This window comes from Phalaenopsis equestris, unplaced genomic scaffold (assembly GCF_001263595.1).
Source record: "Phalaenopsis equestris unplaced genomic scaffold, ASM126359v1 Scaffold000002, whole genome shotgun sequence".
Classification (NCBI taxonomy): Eukaryota; Viridiplantae; Streptophyta; class Magnoliopsida; order Asparagales; family Orchidaceae; genus Phalaenopsis; species Phalaenopsis equestris.
In genome coordinates this window covers 39,280,849-39,306,291 of record NW_018164444.1, presented here as the reverse complement: position 1 = coordinate 39,306,291, position 25,443 = coordinate 39,280,849, and the positions used below count along the sequence as shown (strand labels likewise).

General features: G+C 34.9%; 2 protein-coding genes across 6 annotated transcripts in view; both read right to left on the bottom strand.

Annotated features, from left to right (window-relative positions):
• LOC110021273 (nuclear pore complex protein NUP85) overlaps nucleotides 1-20,596 on the bottom strand; it is a 43,512-nt gene extending 22,916 nt beyond the window's left edge. For all 5 annotated transcript variants that reach the window (XR_002293638.1, XR_002293639.1, XR_002293640.1 and 2 more), the window contains exons 1-11: nucleotides 20,108-20,596; nucleotides 19,694-19,796; nucleotides 19,354-19,464; nucleotides 19,155-19,238; nucleotides 18,857-18,928; nucleotides 18,678-18,734; nucleotides 12,623-12,742; nucleotides 12,347-12,547; nucleotides 4,970-5,080; nucleotides 4,835-4,872; nucleotides 4,563-4,719 (exon numbers count right to left, since the gene is read on the bottom strand). Coding sequence is in view for 2 of the 5 variants with exons in the window: in XM_020719718.1 (XP_020575377.1) it covers nucleotides 4,563-4,719; nucleotides 4,835-4,872; nucleotides 4,970-5,080; nucleotides 12,347-12,547; nucleotides 12,623-12,742; nucleotides 18,678-18,734; nucleotides 18,857-18,928; nucleotides 19,155-19,238; nucleotides 19,354-19,464; nucleotides 19,694-19,796; nucleotides 20,108-20,502 (1,449 nt within the window). In the remaining 3 variants the exon portion in view is untranslated. The remainder of the gene's footprint in view (nucleotides 1-4,562; nucleotides 4,720-4,834; nucleotides 4,873-4,969; nucleotides 5,081-12,346; nucleotides 12,548-12,622; nucleotides 12,743-18,677; nucleotides 18,735-18,856; nucleotides 18,929-19,154; nucleotides 19,239-19,353; nucleotides 19,465-19,693; nucleotides 19,797-20,107) is intronic.
• A 3,059-nt stretch (nucleotides 20,597-23,655) lies between these two features.
• Nucleotides 23,656-25,443, bottom strand: part of LOC110039532 (golgin-84) — a 33,002-nt gene continuing 31,214 nt past the window's right edge. Inside the window, exons 19-21 of the mRNA XM_020744629.1 lie at nucleotides 24,990-25,088; nucleotides 24,667-24,711; nucleotides 23,656-23,910 (exon numbers count right to left, since the gene is read on the bottom strand). Of these exons, the coding sequence (XP_020600288.1) occupies nucleotides 23,839-23,910; nucleotides 24,667-24,711; nucleotides 24,990-25,088 (216 nt within the window). The 3' untranslated portion in view covers nucleotides 23,656-23,838. The remainder of the gene's footprint in view (nucleotides 23,911-24,666; nucleotides 24,712-24,989; nucleotides 25,089-25,443) is intronic.

The window sequence follows — 25,443 nt, the reverse complement described above, 5'->3', positions numbered from 1 at the left end:
CCAGAAAGACCATCCATAACTAAAGCAAAAAGATATGGGTTTAAAGCGGATCCCCGATGTAATCCGACATAAATAGAAAAATATTTGGCCAATCCTCCTTCAGCTCGAACACAAGTAACAGCTCCAGTATACATATATTTAATGACTTGAATATAAGTCATATCAACACCTTTCTTCTCAAGAACTCTCCAAATGATAACTATTGGAACCTTATCGTAAGCTTTTTCTAAATCAATAAAAATCAAATGTAGATTCTCTTTATTATCTCTAAACTTCTCCAACAAATCTCTCAATAAATGTACATCTTTCATAGTAGATCTGTCCATCACAAATCTAAATTGAATATGAGAAATTTTTTCGAAACGTCTTAACCTATGTTCAATTACCCTCTCCCATTATTTTAAAGTACGACAAATCAACTTAATTCCTCTATAACTTGCACACTCTTATGCATCCCCTTTATTCTTAAAAAAGGGGACCAAAATACTCTTCTTCCGCTCCTCATGCATCTTTATAGTTTTTAAAATAATATTAAAGAGTTTAGTAAGCTAAGAAACTCCCAAATATCCTAAATAATTCGATACTTCAATTGAGATATCATCAGGTCCTAATGACTTTTCACCCTCGATTTTCTTTAAAGCCTCCTCAACTTTTTTTTTACTAATGTGGTGATAAAATGAAACTTTTATTATTATTAACGATATTAATATCACTAAAGTCGATCGTATTTTCAGAAACTTCATTAAAAAGTTTATCAAAATAACTTACCTATGTTGAATATTTTTTTCTAAAAAAAATACTTTTTGATTTTCATTTTTAATACACTTTACTTGAGTTAAATCTTTATTTTTTTCTCTTTGTTTGACTAGTTTATAAATATATTTTTCACCCTCCTTAGTATCTAATCTACTATAAAGATCATTAAAATAAGAATTTTTAGCGTCACATATTGTTTTTTTAAACTACCTGCGGGCCGTTTGATATTTTTCTCAGTTCTCTAAGCTTTTACATTTAAATCAATTTTTATAACATAGCTTCTTATATTGTATCTTTTCGTGCACATTATTATTTCACCACCAACTATTTTTATATAAAGAATTTTTTTCCTTTTGATTCTCCAATAACATCTTTTGCTACTTATTTAATATTGTTTGTGACTTTATCCCATATAACATTTGCTTCATCATGAAATACTGACTATAAATTAAAAAATTTAATTGTGCCAATAGCCTATTTGTGACTGAGTTTAACATCCACAATACACATTAAAAATTTGAAATAGAATTATTAATTAAAACTTTTACAAAATTTTTGATTATTTATGTAGGTTTTATTTTTGCTTGAACGTAATAATATAATCATTATACAACGGAGTATGGTGCATCAACCTTAGCTTTATAATAAATTGAGAATTTAAGGTTTTAAGCAAGACTTGAAATGTTGTAGTTAGTTATGAGCATACCTTAAATTTGATTAGCAATTTATTAATTTTTAGTATACTAAATAACACATATTTTGAAAATTTTACTTTGAATTTTTTCTACAAATTCATACGAAGAAAAGAATCGGTTGGGTCAGAAGCATTCAGAAGACATAGTGTTAATCAAATAAAATCAAACATAGAAAGAAAAAAAATATTTAAAGAGTTGTTATTGGCCCAATTAATCTGACTTGTATTAATCAAAGTTATGACTGAATAATTGTGAAAATGGAAAATTTTGGTGATGGTGATAAATGAAAGAGGCATCACGATAAGTTAATAGAAGGTGATATGTAAGATTGAGGGTGTGTTTGAGAGGGCTTATTTACAGTAGTGGCGTTTTGAAAACGTCACCGACTGTTTGAATATTGCGTTTTGAAGGCGTTTTGGAAAACTCCATTTGCTATTTTGTATTAAATGTGTATCGCGGGCAAGACTCCGCGATCCGCGTTTCCTGGGAGCGAAAGACTTCTTAGACCCTCGCTCGCGTTCTCTCTGCCCTAAGCGCATCACCCCGCTATCGTTGGGTATTCTTTGTTGTCTTCCCATTTCGAACCAGATATAACTGCTTCTTTCTCTCCATGGTGTAGCTCTGGAGGGTCTCCCGCCCTAATGGATATCTCGGTTTCCGGTCCCCAACTAACCACAATATCTGGTGCTTCCTCTTCACGCTGTTCCCATTGCGATGCCGAGCTCCTCCACAAAATCGCCCAACTCCTACCTGACACTACAAAATATTAGATCCGGAATCCACAAAATCACCCCGCTATCGCGTTCGCCTTCCTCCCAGACGGAACCTTAGCTCGGTCTCTTTGCAGCCACGATCCTTTGCTTACAGGGTCGGTAGTTCCAAGGTTTGAACTGAAAGTTTTCATGTTATTCTTTGTCGTCTTCCCAATTCAAACCAGATGTGCTTAGCTTTATCAGGAATTGAGGACTGTAACGAACGTATAGTGATTGAAATACAAAGTAATTTTGAAGTCTTAGGGTTCAGCTTCTTCCTTTCCCCCTCTATCTGTTTCAGACAATGTATTCTTCATTTAGATTACCGAAAAAACTGCAATTTTTTTGAATTAGTGATAGTATCGTTCTATATCCATTGCTTGTTTAAAATCTTTCTTTGTTCATAAGCTGAGCCCTGGACTTTACGCCAAAATTAGCATTCAAGCGGTGTCTGGAATACAATATATACAATCGTGCTAATGAAAGGGTTTTCAGGAGAACGTACATAGAACCTTTATCATGCTATAACGGATCCCTACAAAGTTTTGGTGTTCAGCTGGTATGAGTGTTTAATTGAGATTTGAACTATTAATGTTCATTTATTTGTTTTTGCTGTTGTTTACTTTTTTTTTTCCCTCTCTCATGCAGTTTAATAAGCAACGAACTTCTTTGAAGTCTCTACTTTCTGTTTTTAATCCATGACTCATCATAAATTTTCTTAAGGGAAGAATGGTTTATGATGTAAAACCGTTGATGAAAATTAAAACCTTCGTTTATGGATGTGTTGAAGTATTTCAAGAAGCATTCTGTGGAGCAGGAAGTACGGATTTGGAATTGAGGCAAAAATGAGTCATTTGTAAGATCGATGAGACTTTCAATTTGAAATCCAGATTTTGTTGGGGGGATTCTTCAAGTTTTTGTGTGTGAGAATGGCCATGTTTGAGGTGTGTGGGTTGAGAAGCCATTGTGTTTTTAAAGAGTGGGCTTTTATTATTTCTATGGATTTGAAACTCAGCTTGGTATGAATGATCGATTAAAATATGAGCTATTATTGCTTATTTTATATCATTTGTTGATATTTAATAGATTTTAATAAGCAATGATATTTTATAAGCTCTCTATTTAATAAGTTTTTTATTAAAATTATCATAATTTTGTACTGTTATGAAATAATATTTTTGGATCTCAACTGTCAGATGTGTAGTTGTTAAAGTTCAAGTATAAACAACAACACTGCGACTGTCTGAATGGTTTTTTCTCTACAAAAAACTGCAAATCAGTTGTTTTTCAAACACGCAAACCAAACAGCTAAACAGCTTATCCAGAATAGGGGCAGAATGGTCATTTATCTAGAATCAGTTGTTTTTGAAACACACAAACCAAACAGCTAGTCAGCTTATCAGGATAAGTTGTTTATCTGGACAAGCTGGATAAGCTGCAGCTGCCCCAAACAGACCCTTAGTAGGTAAAAAACAACTGAAAATTTATACATGATGAAAACTAGTTGATCTTGACCTAATTTTAGAGGAATTATTTTCCGAAAAAAGAATGACATTGAATCACCAAAATAAGAAAAAGAAAATTTTGATAACGAACAAATTCAACTTAAAAGGGGAAAAAATATCACGTGAATGAAAGAGGAGATGATAACTAAAATTTTCCCTTAAGCTTGTTTATGAGACTTGTGATTTTATGCATTTAACTTTTTGTGTTGAAATAATTACTTTTTAATTTTTATTTTTTTCTTTTAATTTTAAAAAGAAACCCTGAAGTTCTTACTTTTACAACAAATTGCTACTCTACTACTAAATTTTTGGCAATTCTCATTAATAATAGAAATGATTAGAAATTACATTGACGGTTCACTTTTGAATCTCATTTTTAAATTAGATATGCACATTATATTTATTTTAAATTTTAATCCATCTTTTAAAAAAAATCCATACTTGACATTTTTACTATTGTTGTTGAAATTATTGATAAATTTATTGAAAATCATTAACTTATCTGGAGTGTTTGATTACTTGGATGTCATTAGACGCCTGTAATACACAAATTATATACCAATAATGAACACTCAAGTTAATAAAAGTGTTGCTTCATTTTATATTTTGTGCATCGAACCAAATAGAAATTCTTGCGCATGCAACAGTCCTTAGCAATATGAAAACTTTGTTCAGACAACATCAATTTCAATGATTATGTTAAGAGCTGTTCACTGCATATAAAAGTTGCAACACTAACTTGGTTATTATATAAAGGCAACTGCATACCTACGCTTGGAACCATTTGCTCATATAACTTCAAATGGACTCTAAAAATTATTATTAAAAAGCAACTACAGATTAGTTTAACATACTTGCCAAGTCACTGAATGAGAAGCCAAAACTTGAGCATAAATAAGGCGGTGCAGTTCCATTATGCTGATACCACCCAAGCTGTACCTCTCCTCATACAAAAGAAGCTCATTTTGATGGCTGTCAGCTGTCAATAACTCCGCAGAATGGGTAACCATCCTAAAAGAGAAGAAAGAGTATCTATTTTTAAAATAATGCAGCAAGAAAAAGGAAAACAAATGCCAGATTCCTAACTACTAAAAATAACGACGTACACATACATTGCATAGCTTACCATGGTCCAAATGATTTAAAGCATTCTGCCATGACAACCTGAAAGAGAACTTTATATGCACTTGAATATATATCACCTAAAAAGAATTCTAAGCAAGAATTTTAGAAGCACAACGCAAGTAAATCCTAATTTTACCTCAGTATTTTCTCCGAGAATGCCAAGAAGAAGCCTCATCAACCCATTGGAAACATTGCTTGATTTTAATCGCATAAATTTTAGAGCCGATCCTAGCATCTCTTCAAAACCCTGAGAAACAAGATCAATATGGCAAATAGAATTCAACAGCAAAAAGTACAGAGAAAGATGGAATGGACAGATTTTACATTGTTCATAAAAAGAGAAGGTTAATACAGAAAAATTGAAGCACACCCACTCAAGCATGTTTATTTCAGGCCCTAAGAAAATATCAGACATGCAAGAAATTTTTACGTGCATTAAGTAATTTAGTCATTTTTATAGCATTTAAGGTTCTTTTTTTGGCTACTTATAAGCTTTCAACTGCTCTACAAAAAATAATAATAATAATAATAAATTAAAAAAAAAAAACATAATTTTCCCAAGCGGGTTGGGTGGAGGGGAAGGGATTGGGGAAAAAAGCAATACCAACCCACTACATCCACATCTCCACGTTTCTAATCCAACCTCTCAGGTCGATGGTCACCCCCGCCTTCTACATGATCACCCCCAATCACTACCATAGATTGAAGCAAACCCACACAAACATGTTTATTTCAAGGTCTTTAACAACATGACAACCATAATAACAATGTTAAGGTGCTTTATGTAATTGAATATTTTTTACAGCATTTAGGAGTTCTGTTTTTTACAACTTCGCAAGTGCATGGGTCCTAAAAAAAATAAATAAATAAAAATCTGTCCAATTAAAAGCACAAAAGTGTTGCGGCTGGGAACTACAGAGTTGCCACCAAAATAGGACACAGGCTAAAAAAGGTAGAGCTGGGCCAATTCAATAATTTCTACAACCCGGGCTGAGCTTTTTTTGGAAATACTGACAAAGATAGAAGGCTGCCATTATTCCAGTTGGCTATGCGATACAGAAGCTAGATCATTTTCATGCTTTGCAGAATAACAGCTGATGGTTCTCAAAAACACATTAAAGAGCAGTAGCTTCTCGTTAAGGCAGAAATGAACACCAACAGAAATTCCTTGACGGGGCAAGGTATTTAAATGCTTCATTTCTTTTCCAGGCTCTTAAGATCTCCACCAAAATTTCTCATTGTCATAGGAGATTCACGTTGGTCAAGTGAAGGCCTAACCTTGTAATGTCTTTAGTGAGCTGTCTACTTAAATTTCTTCCATTTACTTGTAAATTTAAAATTATTGCTCAAAAAGTAAACATGAAGGAATTTCAATGTGAAATTCAGCTGTTGCAAGAACTTGTGATGTATGAGCACTGAGCAGTGAGACCGAGCGGCTCATTCCTTCAATTCAAATGAATATCAAAAAGACCGGGAGGAGAATTCTTTTCATTAAATGTTATAAGAATCGAGGTACTGCAACTACAAACTTGTAATCCGAAAATAGTAACCCGATAAATGTCATTCAAGTCTGACAAATCCTAAGCATAAAGACAGCCAATGGTTATTATGTCCTCGCCTCTAATTTATTGATGGGGTTCGCCCATATAATTTCTTGCCTATTAACCACCCACCGAGCAATGACAATGATGGCACACTAGGTTATACGAGTGGTTTTACTCATGTTACCCCATGAATATGACACCAACTCAAGACCTAATCCGATGTGTGTTTTTAGTTATAGATCAAAATAAAATATAACAAAGAAAAATGTAAATAGCAATTTGTCAAATGCTTATCATATCACATTCCCTCCATCTTACAAAATGTAATCAGAAAAACATGATAATGATGCAGACCGCTTTTTTGCCAAATCAATATTATTAAAATCATTAAAAATCTCAAGGTAACTTAGGGCCCGTTTGGAGCATCTTATTTGGTGCGGTGTGTTTTGAAGAAGAGTACGGGGGCGTTTGTTTCGTGAACCGCGGGAGCTTATCCTAATAATCCATAATGATATTCTATTAAACGCAGCCGCGGGTTCAAAATAATTACCCCGTTACCCTCGACCTCGTGCCTCTCTCGTGTCTCATCAACCTAGCGTCGATCGCTCTCGCGAACCCTTGGGACTCTCTCTCGTGCCTCAATCTCTTTCAAGCGTAGTGTTCCCTTTCTTCTCTTCCTCCTCCCTCAAATTTTTGGTTACTACAGTTGTTCTTGTGGTAATTTTTTATGGAATGGCTTTCTTCATGCTCTTTTTGGCTTTCTTTATTGATGAGATTTTTTAGGTTGGTTTGATGTTTTACCGAGAATTTGATGAATGGATGAAATAGGGTGCTTGATTTGTTTAGGAGCATTGTTTCGGGTGCCTTGGTTGTAATTGCCTAAACTCTACATTCCCTACTGTTTTTATTTTTCTTTATTTGATCTTGAATCTGACAAACGGATATTTTTGTAGTTAATCCTGTGATAATTTTTTTATGGAATGGCTTTCTTCCTGTGTTTTTTGGCTTTCTCTGTTGATGGGGTTTTTAAGGTTGGTTTGATGTTTTACTGAGAATTTAAATAATGGATGAAATAGGGTGCTCGATTTGTTCAATAGCATTGTTTCAGGTGCCTTGGTGTACTTGGCACATTCGTTGCTCATGCTTGTTTGGTGAATTGTTCTTTCATTGAACTATAAACGAGATTGTTTGAGGCTACGGGAAGACTTTTTTTTGGGTTCAAATGAGCCTTTAAGCAACATCAGGGCATTGATTACCTGCTCTAGAGATGATTTCTTGTTCATGTCGCATGATGGGGGATCCTTAGATTTTTTACCAAACATCGAACTGATCAAATTTGATGGGAAAGGTGTGTTGAGTATGATGGTAGTTATGATGATTGTTATGAGGCAGCCCAGTCATACTTGAGAGTTTTTCTAGGATATAGTGATGGTTGGATCAGCTCAACCATTCTTTGTGACTTCATGTATATCATCTAGGTTTTTATTGGGTTGTGGGTGTGTAGAGGAGGTGGATGTTAGTGGGTTGTGGGAGTGTAGGGGAGGTGGATGTTAGTGGGCTGTGGGTGTGTAGGGGAGGGGGTTGTGGGTGTGTTGGTGGTGGTTGGGTATGTGTTGGGTTGGCTGGTGGTGGAGGTGGTGGTTGTAGCTGTGTGACTGTGGGTATGCAGTGGTGGTGAGAGTGTATTGGGTGTGTGTTGGGGGTGTGTTGGGAGTAGGGAAGGTGGTTGTGGGTGTGAAGAGGAGGTGGTTGTTCGTGGGCTATGGGTGTGTAAAGAAGGTAGTTGTTCGTGGGCTGGTGGTGGTTGAGTGTGTATTGGGGTGGCTGGTGGTAGAGTTGGTGGTTGTGTGTGTGAGACTGTTGAGGTGGTTGGTGGTGGAGGTGGTGGATGGGGGTGTGTGACTGTGGGTGTATAGTGGTGGGGGTGGGTGTGTGTTGGTGGTGGAGGTGTGGGTTGTGGGTGTGTAGGGGTGGTGGCTGTTAGTGGTTTGTGGGTGTAGGGGTGGGGATTGTTAGTGTGTTGGAGGTGGTTGGGTGTGTGTTGGGGTAGCTGGTGGTGGAGGTCGTGGAGGTGGGTGTATGTTGATGGTGGAGGTGGGTGTATGTTGATGGTGGAGGTGTGGGTTGTGGGTGTGGGTTTTGGGGGGGGGTGGAGGTGTAGGGGAGGTAGTCGTGGGTGTGTTGGTGGGGGTTTGTGACTATTTTCTCATCTCTAGTTGATATGGATTATTAATGTTTTCTCTTTTCTTTGTTTAGCAACGCAATGGTTAAGATCAAAAAAGTCAGTTTATCAATCATGTGGGATAGGGAAGACAATCATATTTTGAGATACTTTTGGATGGTTTTTTTTTTTTGTGATATGCATATATGACGCACATGAACTTGGTATTAAATGAGTTAAAGGCAACTGAGAATCCTTTCTTTACAAGGTTTGATGTCTTCTTGTAGTGACAGATTCATTGGTTGATATATTTTATTTTCTGAGACCTCACACCTGTAAAAATTGCAATTAATTACTTTTTTTAGCAATCTCAACTTCTATAATGCCTAATGGATTGTCTTATGAATCATTCAAGAAAGATAAGCCCCAAGATTTCAAAGACCTCGCGACGAGTACTCTGTCACTGCAGACAACATACTTCTCTACTGACGTCACGTTGGGAACATAGCTACGAGATACAGTTCTACAGGTGCCCGCAGTCCATCACAGAGAAGTGCGACTTCTTCAGATGTGCAGACAGTCCGCCAGATTCTACTGCCGATAGTGATCGAGGTTGGATAATATCCCTGAAGAACGATGTAACTCTTGTTATACACCATCTGAATTTTAAATTTAATATTATCATATTTTAAATTGTAATTTTAATAATTTTTTTAATCAATTTTGATATTCACTGTTAAGTGAGGTCTGTATCTTATTTTTTGTATTGTTCAGAAGTCGTTTTTTATTCTCAAGTATCAAATATATTGTTATGTTGGTTCTGATACAAACAGCATTACTGCACAGGGTGCAGAATGGTCATTTATCCAGAAACAACTGCATAATAGTTTTTTTTCAACAACACAAACCAAACAACCAAACAGTTTATCTAGATCAGTTGTTGATCAGCAACTTATCTGGATCAGCTGCTTATCAGCATCTTATTAATAAGTTGCAGCTGCCCCAAACAGACCCTACTTCATTCCTCGAGCACTCGCTTGAGCAAGGAAGATGCTGCAATTTTAACATATTTTTAACAAGTTCCCACAAAGCCAAAAAACTATGTTCCAAGTTCAAACAAGCAAATAACAATAGCAGTCGGTAACTTTCATAGTGTAAACTTTTCCAATCTTAGATATTATCTATTTATTTTTCATCACCCATGCTTTCTTCCCCCATCAATTAGATTTGTAGCCCTCCATCTCATATTGGGTTGTACACGCTTTAAAAAAAATTTAAAAAATAAATAAAAATTAAATCTCCAAGGCAAGAGCCTAACGCACAAGCCTTGCAACAAAGCAAACACTAAGGAAGTGCTTTATTATGGCACCCACTTGAAAGGTATTTGAGACATAGGAGTCTCGCTTGGGTGCCTACACCAACATTTGGGTCACCCTTGGTAACACTATGCCAGATACTTTCTCTTAAATATTTCATTATCTCTAATCTTATATTTTACCATATCTTGAGCATGTGATTATATGCTCTCAACATGATGGCCAAATTTTTCATCTACTTCTGTCTTTATCTTTTCTCTTATTATCACATTTGTGATGTGCATTTAATTTGTAGAATTTATGAAATTTTTGCTTTTAACAGTGTTACATTTATTAATTAGCGCACACTATAAGGCAAAATACCACACATTGTGTGCAACAATGATATAACAAAACACATATAGCTCGTTATTTTATGTTTCCAAGTAGTTGAATGATTTTTGTATACTTTTAAATTTAGATTTCTTTGGTTTAAGAACTTGGGCATAAGTTCTTTGACTTACTTTACATAAAATAGAGATTCTTCGTTCTTAGAGACAACTGTGGTGATATTATTGGATCATTTTTTAAATTGAATAGATGATGTTAATGTGAAGTTAATATGAACATTGAATGATGATTTAAATGAATTAGATGAATCGGTGTTTGAAGAGTAAAAATTAACATAGAATAACATTGCAAGAAATTGTTGTATATATGAGTGAAACAATAGCATTAAAGATTGATCTATATAAAAAGAGTTTGAATCGTAATACACTCTTAGCATGCTTGCAAATGAACATGGCAATTAAATGAGTGATGAAAAAGATTATAACTTAAAAGCGATAAAAAGAAGGCAAGACCATTTTGGTTTATAATGCTAATGGTTTTGAGGATGAGTAATTTTTTTCTTCCTTTTTTTAATATGAAACTTGTTAACTATTAATTAAGTTTTATTCCATGTTCCAAAGTGTAATATTTCATTATAATATTATGCATTGCAAAAACTATAAAAATGTATATGCATATCAAATTGTTTTCCATAACAGGATGTGTTATATTTTAATATGATTGTCATTAGCAAACCTCCATGCATACTAAGACAATCTTATATTCTATTTATATGGCATTGCTTGTATTTTTATATCTTTTGAATATTCTCTTGCATTGTCGAGTTGATAAATATTTAATGGTGTTTTATGACTTAGGATGTTTCTAAAATAGTTTACGGAACATTATGCACAATGAATTTAGGATCAAGGAGGCACCTAAGCCATAGCGTGCTACTCTCTATTTATAAGTATGTCATGCATCAAGCAATAAGATCATATGATATTGGACATGATAGGAAAAACAGAAGAAACACAAAAGCAAACTTTCATTAATATTAACTTAGGGTTACAACATGACACAAACGGGAAATAACAACTCAAAAACAAAACGACACAAGCAAACACCTCTCAACTGTATTCCAAGGGTGATGGAGGCCAGCGAGGTGAGTTGGGATGGCTAGCGGGGCTGATGGCAGCAAAAGAATGCTAGTGGCAGAGGAGGGGAAAGTGCAGAATTGCGGGGACAACAAATATGGAGGGTCGCAGGTGACCGACGACAAGCGAAGGGGTGGCTCAAAGGTACTGGACAGCAAAGACAGCGGTAGTGGGGTGAGGAACGGTTGGTTGGGAGTGTTAGGAAGGAGGGAGGATAGCTAAACAATGGGTCGCCTGAGTGAAGGAATGAAGGAGGGGAAAGGCCGGTGGCTAAGGAGAGGAGAGTGGAGGAGACGGATTAGGGAGGGTGAAAGGGAGAAGGATACAACACCACATCGGAGTAGGATACAATAAAAACACTACCACCTTCTCGAATATAGCCCTAGAACAGGAAAAATGACGTAACACAAGAAATCTGAAAGATAAACACAGCAAGAACTGACTCCCCTATACACAGAGAACAACAATTTATGGAATGTCACTGGACAAAGGAAACTTCTACACAAAGAAGCGGTGAGAAGGCAAGAAGAATCTAAAAAATACTACAATGGTGCGGCAGCTTGCAAAAGCAAATTCCCAGATCACGATTTCGCCCTCCCGCCTTCGCGCTTCCTCCTGCCTTCGTGGAGATCGCGGAATTCTTCTCCCACCCCTGATGATATGTGGGGTTTCTGATCCCTGTAGGATTTAGCGCACTGAATCGGGCATTGTTTTAGCGTCTGTAACCAAACATTGTTTCAACACCCGCATCATCATAGCAATTCGAATTTAAAAAAAAAAAAGAAAATACTACAAAGCCTATCGAACTTGGGTAAGAAAACACTGAAAATAAATGATAAATAGAATTTTCATCAAGAAAATTATAAATTTATATTTGGAGTAGAAATAGGAAAGGGTATAAAAAAATAACTTTATCCTTATTTGAACAGATTTTGATGAGGACTGAATATGTGTGTTTAGAAAACTTGAAAAAGGGTAAAAAAACACTGAAAATAATGTCAAAAACTGCTCTTAAAAATTACAAACCACAGTAAGAGGTCTTATGAAAAGGAAGTGTGATATAAACAGCTCCATCCAATGAAAACAAGCTTTAGAAATGCTGTTAAAATTTCCCAGCATGATTTGCAAGAGATTTCGTAGGCCCTCACGAGTTGGGCGATGGCTACATTGAACCCAAAAGGCACTGCAGTCCAATTTAGTTATCTGGTCACGCCATTTCTCCCATGCCTACAGTGAGAAGTAAAATAATTGCATCAGTGAAATGTACAGTAAATAATCAGGTTGCACTATTTGCAGGAATACCTTTATAAAATCCGGTTTGGTTTTATAGCATTGACCTAATTTCCCCATTGGCAAATCATGACGCAAACGTGGCATTGTTGATATGAGAACAGCAACTGTCTCAACCAGCCCGTTTTCTGTCTGTATGAAACATACAAAGTTATAATTGTATTCTATTTATATGCATAAATGTGCTTTAGAAATGCATTCAGTAGTATGAGTGGTACGGCAGCTGAGAGCCCGCAAAGGGAGAATGAACAGAGTAGGGAGTCCGACCAGAAATTGCAACAGAGAACAGATAAAATCAATGGAGGGAAAACCGGAAACAGCAACAGGAAAAAAACTCAATTGGGCGAGATATATTTTAGGAATTTGAGATAAGAACACAATGCATTGACTAAAACACAACGGGAGAGCCATCTCAAAATACAACAGCAAGGGAATCGGTAGAAATACCAAATCAAAACAGAAAACTCTAGCAAAAACTGGCCCTCTAAAACAGTTCCCAGGTCTTTTATATTTAAGCTAAAACCTTTCCTAATTACAAGTATGCCGCTCAAAAGAAATAAAACTACAGAAAAACACAACACATTAAAAGGCTAAATAAATACAACCACAAGAACACTAGGACAACAAACTCTTCAAGCTCCGATGTCATTTTACGAGGTATTCTTCATAATAAGTAATTTCAGAATCAGATTCTTGGTAAGGAGTCAAGTTAGAGATGTTGAACGTAGTAGAAATATTATAGTCTCCAAGGAGATCAATTCGGTAAGTGTTGTCATTAATACGCTTCACAATCTGGAAAGGGCAATTTGTTTTGGCCTTGAGCTTGCCATGTTTTCCCGAATGAAAACACTCTTTACTTAATTGAATCCATACTTCGTTTCGTTCTTTGAAAGTGACCGCCCTTCTATTTTGGTTTTCTCATTGTCAATACACTACATTTTGTCTCGACATATTCTCCAAAACCAATTTAAAGTGCTCTTTAATTTCTTGTAGCTGAGCCCTCTATTTCCTGGGCCGCTAAACTTGATTAGAATATTCAATGGTATATTTCCCATAAACCACCTCAAAAGGATTATATTTGGAGGTTTGGTGGCAGAATCACTTATAAGAAAACTCCACTTGTGATAGAAGATCTCATTGTACAAAATTCTTACAACGAAGTAGATTCCCAAGAATTCTATTAGCATATTATATTTGCCCATCGGTTTGTAGATGGGAAGTTGAACTATATTGAAGTTTGGTCCTCGCTCCATAATGTCTTCCAAAAGTGGCTTTAAAACTTAATATCCAGATATCAAACGATAGTACGTTGAATGCCATGTAAACAAACTAACTTTACAAAACGACAATGTGACAAGGGTCTAATGAGGCCTTTCATGACACAAAATGGGTCACCTTGGAAAATATATCCACCACAACCAGGATTGAATCCTTTTGTCATTGAGTCTGTGGTAAAGCAACCACAAAATCCAAGCTAACATCCATCCAAGGATATTGAGGAATGACCAAAGGAAGGTATAAACATGAATTTTGAGTTCTTGGCTAAATGAGAAATACGACACTTCTTCACATGGTAGTCCACATCTTTATGCATAGAGGGTCAATAAAACTTGTTTTGTAAAGGAGCTAGTGTCTTATCTCTTCCAAAATGCCCGCCTAGTACCTCTTTTTCAAAAGATAATTTTTTCTTGAACAAGAAATCATCCTTGATGTGGAAGGTTTTATAATTTAGGATTACAGATTGCTTCCATGCTACTCCGAAGTTAGGATCCTTATCATACATTCCTCGTATCAGCTCAAAACCCACAAATTGTGCTTGCATGACTGATAGAATAGCTTTTCGGCGGCTAAAGCATCGACCACTTGAATGGAAAGTCCTAATTTGTGCTTGAGAATAAAATTAAAAGCTGAAATATATTCAGTCCATATGGCATGCCTTACTTTAGTTTATTTTGACTGTGAAATAATTAAGGGCTTCATGATCTGTATAGAGAACAAATTTGTTAGCTAAAAGATAATGACTCCAGTATTGTAAAGCTCATACAATGGAATGAAGTTCTTTGTCGTATTTTGAAAATTTCATTAGAGAGTTGTTGAGTTTTTTTGCTGAAAAATGCTATGGGGTGTCCTTGTTGACTAAGGGTTGCTCCAATTCTGATGCCACATGCATCACAGTCCACTTCGAACAAATCATCTATAAGCTTTAAGATAGGAGCGGCACATAGGGCCTATTTCAAGCGATCAAAGCTAAGTAGTGCTTGCTTAGTCCAACAAAAATAGGCCGACTTAGAGCAATTCAGTTAATCAGGCAGCAATAGAACTAATACTCTTGACGAACCAGAGAGGCCAACCTGTGGAATTGTTCAACTTCAATGAAGGATGTAGGTGTCGGCTAGTCCCTTGCAATAGAAATTTTGTCGGAATCCACTTCCATTACAATTGTCAGGATCACAAATCTCAAGAAATTGATGTAGTAAACTAAGAATTCACGCTTAACCTTATTGACAAAAAATTGTTGTGACAGAAGAGCCTCAAAAATGCCTTGTAAGTTTGCAAATATTCAACTTTGTTAGAGCTATAAATCAAAATATCAACGAAGTAGAACATTACTGTCCCGGAAAATATTGGAAAAGTTGATTCATTAAGCGCACGAATGTGCTTGGAGTATTAGAAAGCCCAAATAGCATCATTTTCCATTTGTATAGCTTGTCTCTTGTCTTGAATGTTGTTTTCCATTTATCTCTTAGCTGCATACATATTTGATGGTACCCGCTTCGAAGATCTAGTTTAGGGAAAGCAAACGCCCCTTTTAATTGATCAAAAAAAGTTCGAAGAACTATTTTTGAGAAAATAGACGTCCCTTTTAGTTTATCAAAAAATGTCGTCCAATCGAGGAATGAGAAACATATATTTGATAACTATTTTATTTGTAGCCCTATTGTCAATGAACATGTGTCATGTCTCATCTTTCTTTGAAACCAAGAGAATTGGAACCGCGCATGGGCTAGCACTACGCAGCTCAACAGCCTGGCGTTGAAGCTCCTTATGTTCTTTTGGAGAAATCATATATGTATATTTGTTGGGGACAACAAAACTAGGCACAAAATCAATGATGTGTCTGTTGGGAGAAACTACACTGAAAGAATTTCCTTCTAGTTTCACTGTGGAATAGGATCAAAGGATTTTAGAAAATAGGAATAATTAATTTAAGCACAAAAGCAAAATTAAAACAACCAAATAAACATATGAGAATTTACGTGGAAAAACCCGAGAACGGAAAAAAACCACAGAGGCACATCACCACAAATTCATTATGAAAATCAGATAGCTTTACAAAGTACTCACACAAGTTTTTTCTTCACTCACAAAAAGAAACTTACAGGATGCTCCACAATCTTTTTTCTCTGATCCGACGTGAAAAACAAACGCCGAGATTCCGAAAATCCTCCTCTCCAACTCTTCTCTCCATCAAAAACTTGTTGAAGAACACCATTGGAAGACCTACACCCAGTCCATCGTTACGCCGTTCGAAATTGGTTTAAAAACCCAAAAAGCTCAGTAACTGCACAGGGCGCTTAGACGCCCAAATTTGGTGCCTAAGAGCCAAGCACTAGGGATCGCGCCCACAAACCAGAAGCTTGAGCGCCCAATATCGACGCTTAAGCATCGACTCCTTTCTTTGCGCTTAAGCGCCAACTCCTTTGCGCCAAAAATATGGGTGCTTGAGTGCCCAAATGGGGCGCAAAGGTGCCCCCCTCTCTGTCAGCGCCCAAACCCTTGCGCTTAAGTGTCAACATCTTGGGGTGTTTTGGCTCCATATACACAACAATGTCGTATCTCTCTCATGGAAGATAGCCCTGCAGAAATTTTTGTCAGAAAGATGTCTTCGAACCGTTTTATCAATCCCTGAACTTCAAAATGGGGTATCAGTGGTTGTTCAGAAATTTCAAAAATGATGAGGAAGTACCGGTGAAAGAGTAAAAGTGTTGAGTTTAGTCCCCGACTGAATCTCCTCCTTTAATAGCATCAAATTGGTTCGATTTCCCTCTTTTATAAATAAATAATTATTTTCATATCCATCATGAATTACACCAAGCAATATATGATAAGCGTCCATAGGAATTTCGTCACATTCCTGAAGTTTACAACTGTTCGAAAATTGCACCAAGTATTGTCAGGTGACTTAATTTCAACTCCCTTCTTGAGCCACGTGAGTTGGTAAGGATGGGAATGAGGTTGTGTAGCTAGCCCAAGCTTCTCCACCATAGTTGTTAAAACCACATTTTCACAACTTTTGTAGTCGATGATAAGGTTACAAACATTGTCCAGAACCGTGCATTGTGTTCTAATGATGTTATATCGTAACCAATCTTGATTGAAAGATTGTTCGACACACAATAGACACATAGACACCTTAACATATGTAATTCTCATTCATCTGCATAGATAACTTGCTCCATTGTCAGATTATTGTCTTCTTCTACAACATCATCCTCCTTTAGTTTAGCTTCCTCTACCAAAAAAGTAACGTGTTGTTTTGGACAATTTAAGGCTATGTGGCCAACCACATGACATTTGAAGCATCATTTATTGAACGGAGTTACTCCATTTTATGTGGTAGCAATCCATCAAGGTTATTTATTCTTTTCCCTTCTTTGTTGAATCCTGTTTGTGCTTTTTTTTTTTTTGGACTTCTCCTCTTGATTCCAAATTGATTCCAAAATCCACTTCATTTTTTATCTATTGTTATTTCCTAGTTTCTTTCCTCTACATGGGATAGTTTCAGCCTTCCAAATTGATAATATAGAAAAAAAATTCAGCCTTTGTTTGACATCAAGACCCTAGAAGGCAATCAGACGAGTGTCCACGACTCTTAGATTTCACCTGAGCACTTGGTGTTCCTTGTTTTGCTGTCAGGTTTAAAGAATTTTCTCATAATTCTTTCCAAAATTCATAATTGATGTCCTTGTCGTTTCAACAGTGAGGATTCATTACGAGACCCCATCATTTGAAGAGAACATAAACTTTTCTCCCTGCTTTTACTTCTCGTTGGCTAGTCCAAGATGCCTTTAAAAAGAACTATTGCAAGAACCAGTCAAGAATTCATTTTGAATCTCGTCAAGACAGATGTTCATCAAGAAATGAAGAAGAAGCCCCTCATACTCGAGAAGAATGACATAGAGTGTCTAGTCGTGTTTCAAATTAATTGTGATGGAGTCATTTGAGTTTAAGTTGTGGGTCAATGTATTAGTAACAGTATTTTCTTCCATTTACTTGTATTAGATTTAGGGTTTGAGTTTAGTTATAAATAACTGGTCTTTCGTTGTATTAGGGGACTTTTGGAATGAGGTAGAAATATGTGAGAGCTTTGTAGTTTCCTTGATGGAAATGTGTTTGCATCCACGACGTTGAATGGTGGCAGCTGTATCCCTTTGTAGTTGATGGTGACTTATCGGATCTCCTTCCTTCGCCAATCATTCACGTGATGATTTATGTATCTCGATGGATGACGAGAGTATAAACTCTTGTATCTTGTATCGTTATTTGATTAGTGTATCTCCATTTTATTTTCTTCCCTATTTCCGAAGATTTTAAGCTTTTCTTGCTTCTGATTTCTATTATTTGTGTCTTCTCTCCAACTTCTTGTTGATCTCCCAATTTACTTTATTATTTTCTTGTTGACTTTTGCACTCATACCATTGTCGGTATCAATAAATTTACCCATTTATTAATCTAGAAAATAAAATGTTGGCAAAAATTCAAATTATGTAAAAGAAAAGCTTTTGAATAAATCTTTTGATAACCCTGCAAATGCTTATGCATTATAAAATACACTAGAACATTAAATATGGTATATTTTTTTTCAATTCCAAATAATGCTATCATCTGTTAAAGAAACTAAAGCAGAATGAGAAAATTTGTCAATTCAACCCTATTAAATAAAGAAAAACATAGCATGCAACTAAGAAGCACTGATTTTTGTTTTGCAAGCAAAAAAACTTATGTTGTTCATCATCATAAAACGCTAGTTGAAATCAAATTCAATCAATGCAGTCAGTTAACACACCTCACGATTATCGATTTGATTAAGCTGATAAGAACCATGCAGCCTTAGCAATTTAGCCTATACAGTCAAATAAACAGTCAAAGTAAATTCATATAAATGATCATCAATAGAAAGTTAACACCGTTAATCATGAACATAAACCTTGCACATAACGTGAATTGGAATATCAAATTACTAACCGCAACATCAAGCCATCCGATAGAAAGAACTGATGACAGCACTTCCCAATACTCAGGATCATCCTCAATCACCTGTGTGAGATATTTATAGCTGAATAATAACACGTGTAAATGCAGGAATGTATTGTGAAGCAAAATGTTCATACTCAAGCAGATGCTATCAGAATTTCTAGCAATTTAGCAATAAGCTAATACATAGGGCATTAGTTTGCAAATTAGATAAATAATAATAATAATAATAATAATAATAATAATAATAGTTCCATCATAACAAAAACAATTTTAAGAGAATGAAAACCTGTAAATTGACCAATTTTTCTTGGAGTTTGGCAAGCTTCAAATGGACTGTCATCTGTGTCTCAGATAGTATAGCATCATACTCCTGTATAAACATTTAGGAGTAACGCATATGAGGAAAATTTAAGATAAAAACAAAGTAAAATATATCGTTTTTCTTTTTAATGTTCATAAAAAATCACTTCAAAGAAGAACAGTACCGCCAACCAGTCAACAAGACGCTCTGGAAACCATGAAAAAGAATGTTTATCTGCATAAAAAATCTCCATCAACTCCCATGCAGCCTTAAGACTGCTAGGTTTCTCAACTTGCTGAAAAAAAAAAAGGCTGCCGTTAATATCAAATAGGAAGTAGAGCAACAAATTTTTAGATTTTCTAGCAATTAAAGAGGAAAAAAAGGCTTAAATGATAATAAATAATTGGAAGATCACTAAAAAAGAAAAAAAGCATTAACAGAGTCAAAATACTGCACAGTACATAACCAGTTCAAAATATGAAGAAAATGGCAGCTATGCAGATGATAACATCAGAGAAAAGCACCTCCAAGATCATCATCGGATCATCGATCACAGATTGTGATGTATTATTTGAAGTCCCAAAAAGTTCTGAAATGCTCCTACTATACTCCAAGACTTGCTGCCACCTGCAGGAAGCAGATCACAGAAATGAGTTACAGATGAACTCTTGTGCATAGAAAATTACCATGAATATTAAGCAATGCCACCCCAAAACAAATACTATAAAAATTCTATTCATGAGAATTCCATATAATCTTCCTGGAAGAATTCTGCAAAATGGATTTCCCTCAACCCAATAATGTCCATAAAACATGAAAAAGTTACCAACGTAGTTACTCTTTGAAAGAATAAATAATCCAGAGAGCAAATTTAACACAAAGTTCAGAAACTGGTCCGCAGTAAGTAAAAACGAAGTGTTAAAAATTCCGAAGCATACCAGACAGCAGAAGGATGAGAAAAAGAAAAGGGCATCCTAGACATCGTTAAAAATGTATTCCTTCGGCTCTGAAGGAGAGCAAAAGGGGTAACAGAATCGTAAATAATCCTCCGTCCCGGCGATTCGCTGATAGTCGGGTCACCGGTGCCAAGCTTCACCTCAACTACCTTGCCACCGAGATCCACATCACCAGAAATTCCATTTCCTTCCCCGTCGGGGATATCATCCTCAAGTGAGCGGATGCACGCCACTTGGAGTACATTCCCGCGCGACCACGAGGCGAAGACCCGGATGATCGGGGGCTTGACGCCATGCCGTATGTGGTAAATAGGAATTTCAACCTCCGCCGGCAAGGGGATTACAGCGTTGTCTGGTTCCGACGGGCGGCCGGGCATCTCCACCGGCGAGGCGCCAGATAGAGGAGAGTCTATGGTTGGGAGCTAGGGTTTTTTGGAGGGGTTTTCGAAATGGTTATACGTACCTCTTTTTTTTTTTTCTTTTAATGTAATTTGTTTTTTTTTTTTTTTTGGAGTGTATGACTTGGCTTAGTGTAATTACATGTTGTGATGTGAGCTTGTGTTGGGCTTTCATATATTATTCAAGCTTGATCAGTCTAAGTTTTTTAATGTTTGAATTTGATTTGTATTTAATTTATTTATGAGAAATGATCAAATATTTAGACGAGTTAATAAATGAGCTAGGAATTTAAGCGAGTATTTAAGTATTCATACAAAAAATCAGTAAATAAGTTTACAAATTTGATCAAAACGATTACTTTATTGATTAAAAATTCTAAATCCTACAATATTTTAATTCTCATTTCTCATTTAAATTGTCATAAATCTGTTACTCAGGGGTTATTTAGTAGAATGATTTGTGTAGCATTTGTGATTAATATAAGTCTTATCAAACAACTAAAAATGACAACTTCAAAACTTAAATAAACTTAATATTTGAATATTTATATAGTATATATGTTACGGGCTATCACCGACCTATCAACAAACAAGCTAATATTCTAGTTGATTAAATTCTATTTAAATAATATATTATATAACATACTTAACAAGTTATTTGTCGAAAAACAAACGAATATTCGTGAACATAAATGAACAAATTCGACTATTTTCATGTTTAATTCATTTAAACTTCGAGCTTTTAAAAATTGTTTAAGTTTGTTCATTTACTAATTTGAACGAACAAGATTGTGGCTTAATGATGTTTGAGTTTGAGTTGTTCATCCAGAACATTGGTTCATTTACAGCTGTATTTCTCAACGTCCTCCCCCCTTCTCGCATATATTTTGCCCAAAACCATTGTCATAGAGGTCGAACCCTTGTAAGAACTGGTCAGGAAGGTAGTGATGAGATAGTGGCATACAGAGACCACCGAAGCTTTTATATTTCTGTTCTTTTGTTGAAACGTGTAAGCCTTCCTCACCTCCTTCTTCTATCGAGCTAGCATCATAACCCTCTGCTTTCCTTTCATGTTTAAGCTAAATATTGTATATATGTATATGTATATATTTATTTTCAACAATGCTTATTAAATCTCTAGCTAATTATAGGGTTGTCAATTTTACTCTTTAAATTATGTTCATACATTAACAATGAATTCTATTTTTTTGCTCATAATGACTTTAATGTACAATTAATCTTATTTTATGTTGCATAGATTCACGTTTAATTGATCATATTTCATTATTTCAATATTTATTATTTTCTCATAACTTCGATGTGAAAAATCTCATTATTTTAGTTTCATAATTATATATAAATATTGGTGGACATATTTTCTAATTAGTAATTATTTATCTAATTAAAATTTTCTAATAACAATTATGAAAAGGGGTCAACATTTTAAGTTAATTTATATTAATAATGCATAATTGGTCAGTTAATTTTAAGTTAATATGAAATCAACTAATTAAGTAAAATATTATATTATTTTAATAAGATCACTCACTCATTAATTTATTTATCTTTTAAGATATAATTTATTAATTACATTAATTTTTTTAAATAAATACTACTTTGAAAAAGTATTATAACAAAAGCAACAAGCGACAATTTTTGCAAAATAAAGACATATAACTAAAACAGAAAATAAGCACCATGCAAATATAAAAGTAAGTACAAAAATTAAAGTGCATATAACTTAAACAGAAAACCCGCCCTAGCCCCTGCAACCACTGCCGATTGTCGCTCGCCCTAGCCCCTGCAACCACTGCCGATTGCCGCTCGCCCTGCCCCCACTGGCCCCCGCTAGTTGCCGCCTCCCTCGAAGGCCACCAATCGCAGTTTATGCCAGTTGCATGTCATTGTAGTCGTAGCCGTCGTCGTCGCCTGCCAACACCATCCCCCGCCGACAATAGCCCCCGCCAGTCGCGGACGTCAGGCCACGCCTATTGCCCACATGTCCACAAACAATGTTTCGTGTCGGGTAGAGCAAGAAAGACGTCTTATACGCTATGAATGACAGATGTCAATACTAAAGCACACATAGACCAAACGTTTTACAAAAAAGTTTAGTTTTTTCTTAAAAAAAAAAGAAAAATCAAACCAAATATCTTTTATATTTTTTACTTTTAAAAACATATATATTATAACAATACCAAACATATTTTCTAAAAACAAAACAAAAAACATAACATACTAAAAACAAAAAATAAAAACAAAATACAGAAAGTGATCCCAAACATACCCTTATGATAATATAATTTTTTTTACATAAATATTAATATGATCAATTTATCGATTAACATAATTCCACCCCCAAACTTATTTCCTAACATACCATATCACATGTACCGAAATAAAAACAACAAGTACAAAAATAAGTTATAACATGAAAAATAATGAAATATATACATAAAATGACAGTACAATAATACTAAAACAAATGTAGAACTTAAAACATGACAAAAGTAGAAAATAACAATCACTCCACCTCGCCCCCATTGTCACATTATTCTTCTTCCATGGCTATGTAAAAGCTAGTACAATAATGACATTGAGGGGCATCCAAACCAAAGCTGATGTGAAACATTTGATTAAAATGAATTTGTTTATAGTTAACTCAAAATATTAAAAATATAAGTTATTTGAAATTATTTTAATTCAATAAACAAAAGCTAGAACAAGAGCTCCATTGCATGTAACTCCATTACATGAACAAAACTCTCTTCTCCTTATCTCCTCCAAAGCAAACTTACATCCTTAAAAGAGCACAATGAAAGAATGGAGAGTAGAAGTAGAGTTTGATGGTTGAAGACCTTAGAAAAATTGAACTTCAATGATTTTGGTCACATCCAAAAAAACTTGCCTCCATTGTAAATATCAATTAGTTCATGCAAATGATTATTTATATTTTCATTCCTCCTATCCTCTTATCTTTCATACCTTGGCTTTTCTAAAACATATTATTGCTCAAAGATTTGCATAGTTGGCCCAAAATTAAAAGACAAAACTAATTTTTTATGAAGTAATCACTTGATATTATTATGATATGTCATACAATTTCTTGATGAAATATTATCATAATCTACACTAGATGGATATATTATCATAAACATGATTGTATACTTCTTTCGATGATTGTCACACTCTTATGAAGTTAGGAGAAAAAACAAAAATATAAGACAGTTCGTCACACAAAAATAAAATAAAATAATAAAAAATTTACAAGAGGTAAGGAGAGGGGTTAATTGTCACATGAGAAGTGTGGACAGCCTATGGCAAGCCTGAATTACCAAAACCCATGGATGCTGCAACTTCTCTGGAGGAGAAATCCTCTGCTTGTGCCTGTTCATTAAAAGGTATTGATAGATTATTAATCAACATTCATATAGATATATATATATATATATATGCAGAATCTGAAATGGAAAACATTTGGGCCAACATGTCACGACTTGGCCCGGGACTTAAAATTAATCAAGATGGTAACAGACAATCATATGGCGAAATTAAATTTTGTTATCCTATTAACTCTTTCATTAAAATTCATGCTGCTTAATCTAAATCTTGTCTCTGATAAAATTTGGTCACGCCCCAGCCCGGTGCTTGGAATTAACCAAGATGGGAACATATTGTCGTAAGATGGAATTAAATTTTTTGTTATCCTATTACCAAACTCGTTCTCATACTGGTTAATTCCAAGTCCCAGGCAGAATCGTGAAATAAGGCATCCTAACCTGATTTGGCTCAGGGTGCGTTTTATATTCATTCGGATTTGCTTTGAGATTAGTATAATATAATTTGAAAGCTTTACATACATAATTCTTATGCATATACATGTCCAACACGGAAACTTCAATTTTTAGCCACTTCATCCATGAATTAAAAGTTGAACTAGTGTTATTTTTTGTGATATGAAATATTTGGGCTGTATAAATGTAAATAAAGTAAAGTTTAGTTAGATGTGTAAATACATGGGAATTGGTGTGTATGTAAATGCCCCTATAAATTTTGATTGATTAATTATCTTTGAATAAATCTCAGGACATATCCAAAGTCTATGACCTAACCCAAATTTTCTCCAACCGAAAGTACACATACCTGAAGTCGATGCAACAAGTGCATCAAGAATAGATGCACAAATACCTGCAAATATTAATAATAATAAATCAGTTTCATCAGAATAATTCAACCTGGGAAAATTGAGTGCGGAAATCTTAAACCAAAATTTGATTGGAATGATTTTAACATCCTTTGCTTTGCTCTAAAATGAGCGCTGTACATGTCTGGTTAATCCGCTTTTATATTGCACTCCTATCAAAGCAAACCCAATGATTTCAAAATTCATCAAGATCAAAATTTCATCAGAATATCCGCACCCAATTTGTTTCCTTGCTAAGAAGAAAAAAAAAAGTTTTTCTAACCAAGTAAAACAACAGCAACACACGAGCAACCGGATACCGCCACAGAAATCTAGTGGCTTTAACAGCTCCAGAGTCCAGAAGAATTGCAGCTCTTCGTAGCTGGAGTCACATGGGCAGTATTAGAAGACTAGAAGATAAGGGGCCGTTTGTGATCACTTTTTTTTTTTCTTTTTTATGTTTTGGTTATATTTGGTTGGAAGTAATTTTCTTTTAAAATGCTCAAAAATAACTTTTAGGTTTTTTTGAGTATTTTTAAAAAATAAGTTGATTTGTTTTTAAAAATAAAAATATATAGAAGTTATTAACCAAATATGCTTTCAAAAATAAAAAAAGAAGTTTAAAACAAAAGAAACAAAAATGATGTTGCCGGTTTGGCAACACTTTAATTTATTTATTTCTTTTCGTTTACTTTTATTTTTCAAAACACATTTGGTTGGTATAATTTATATATATA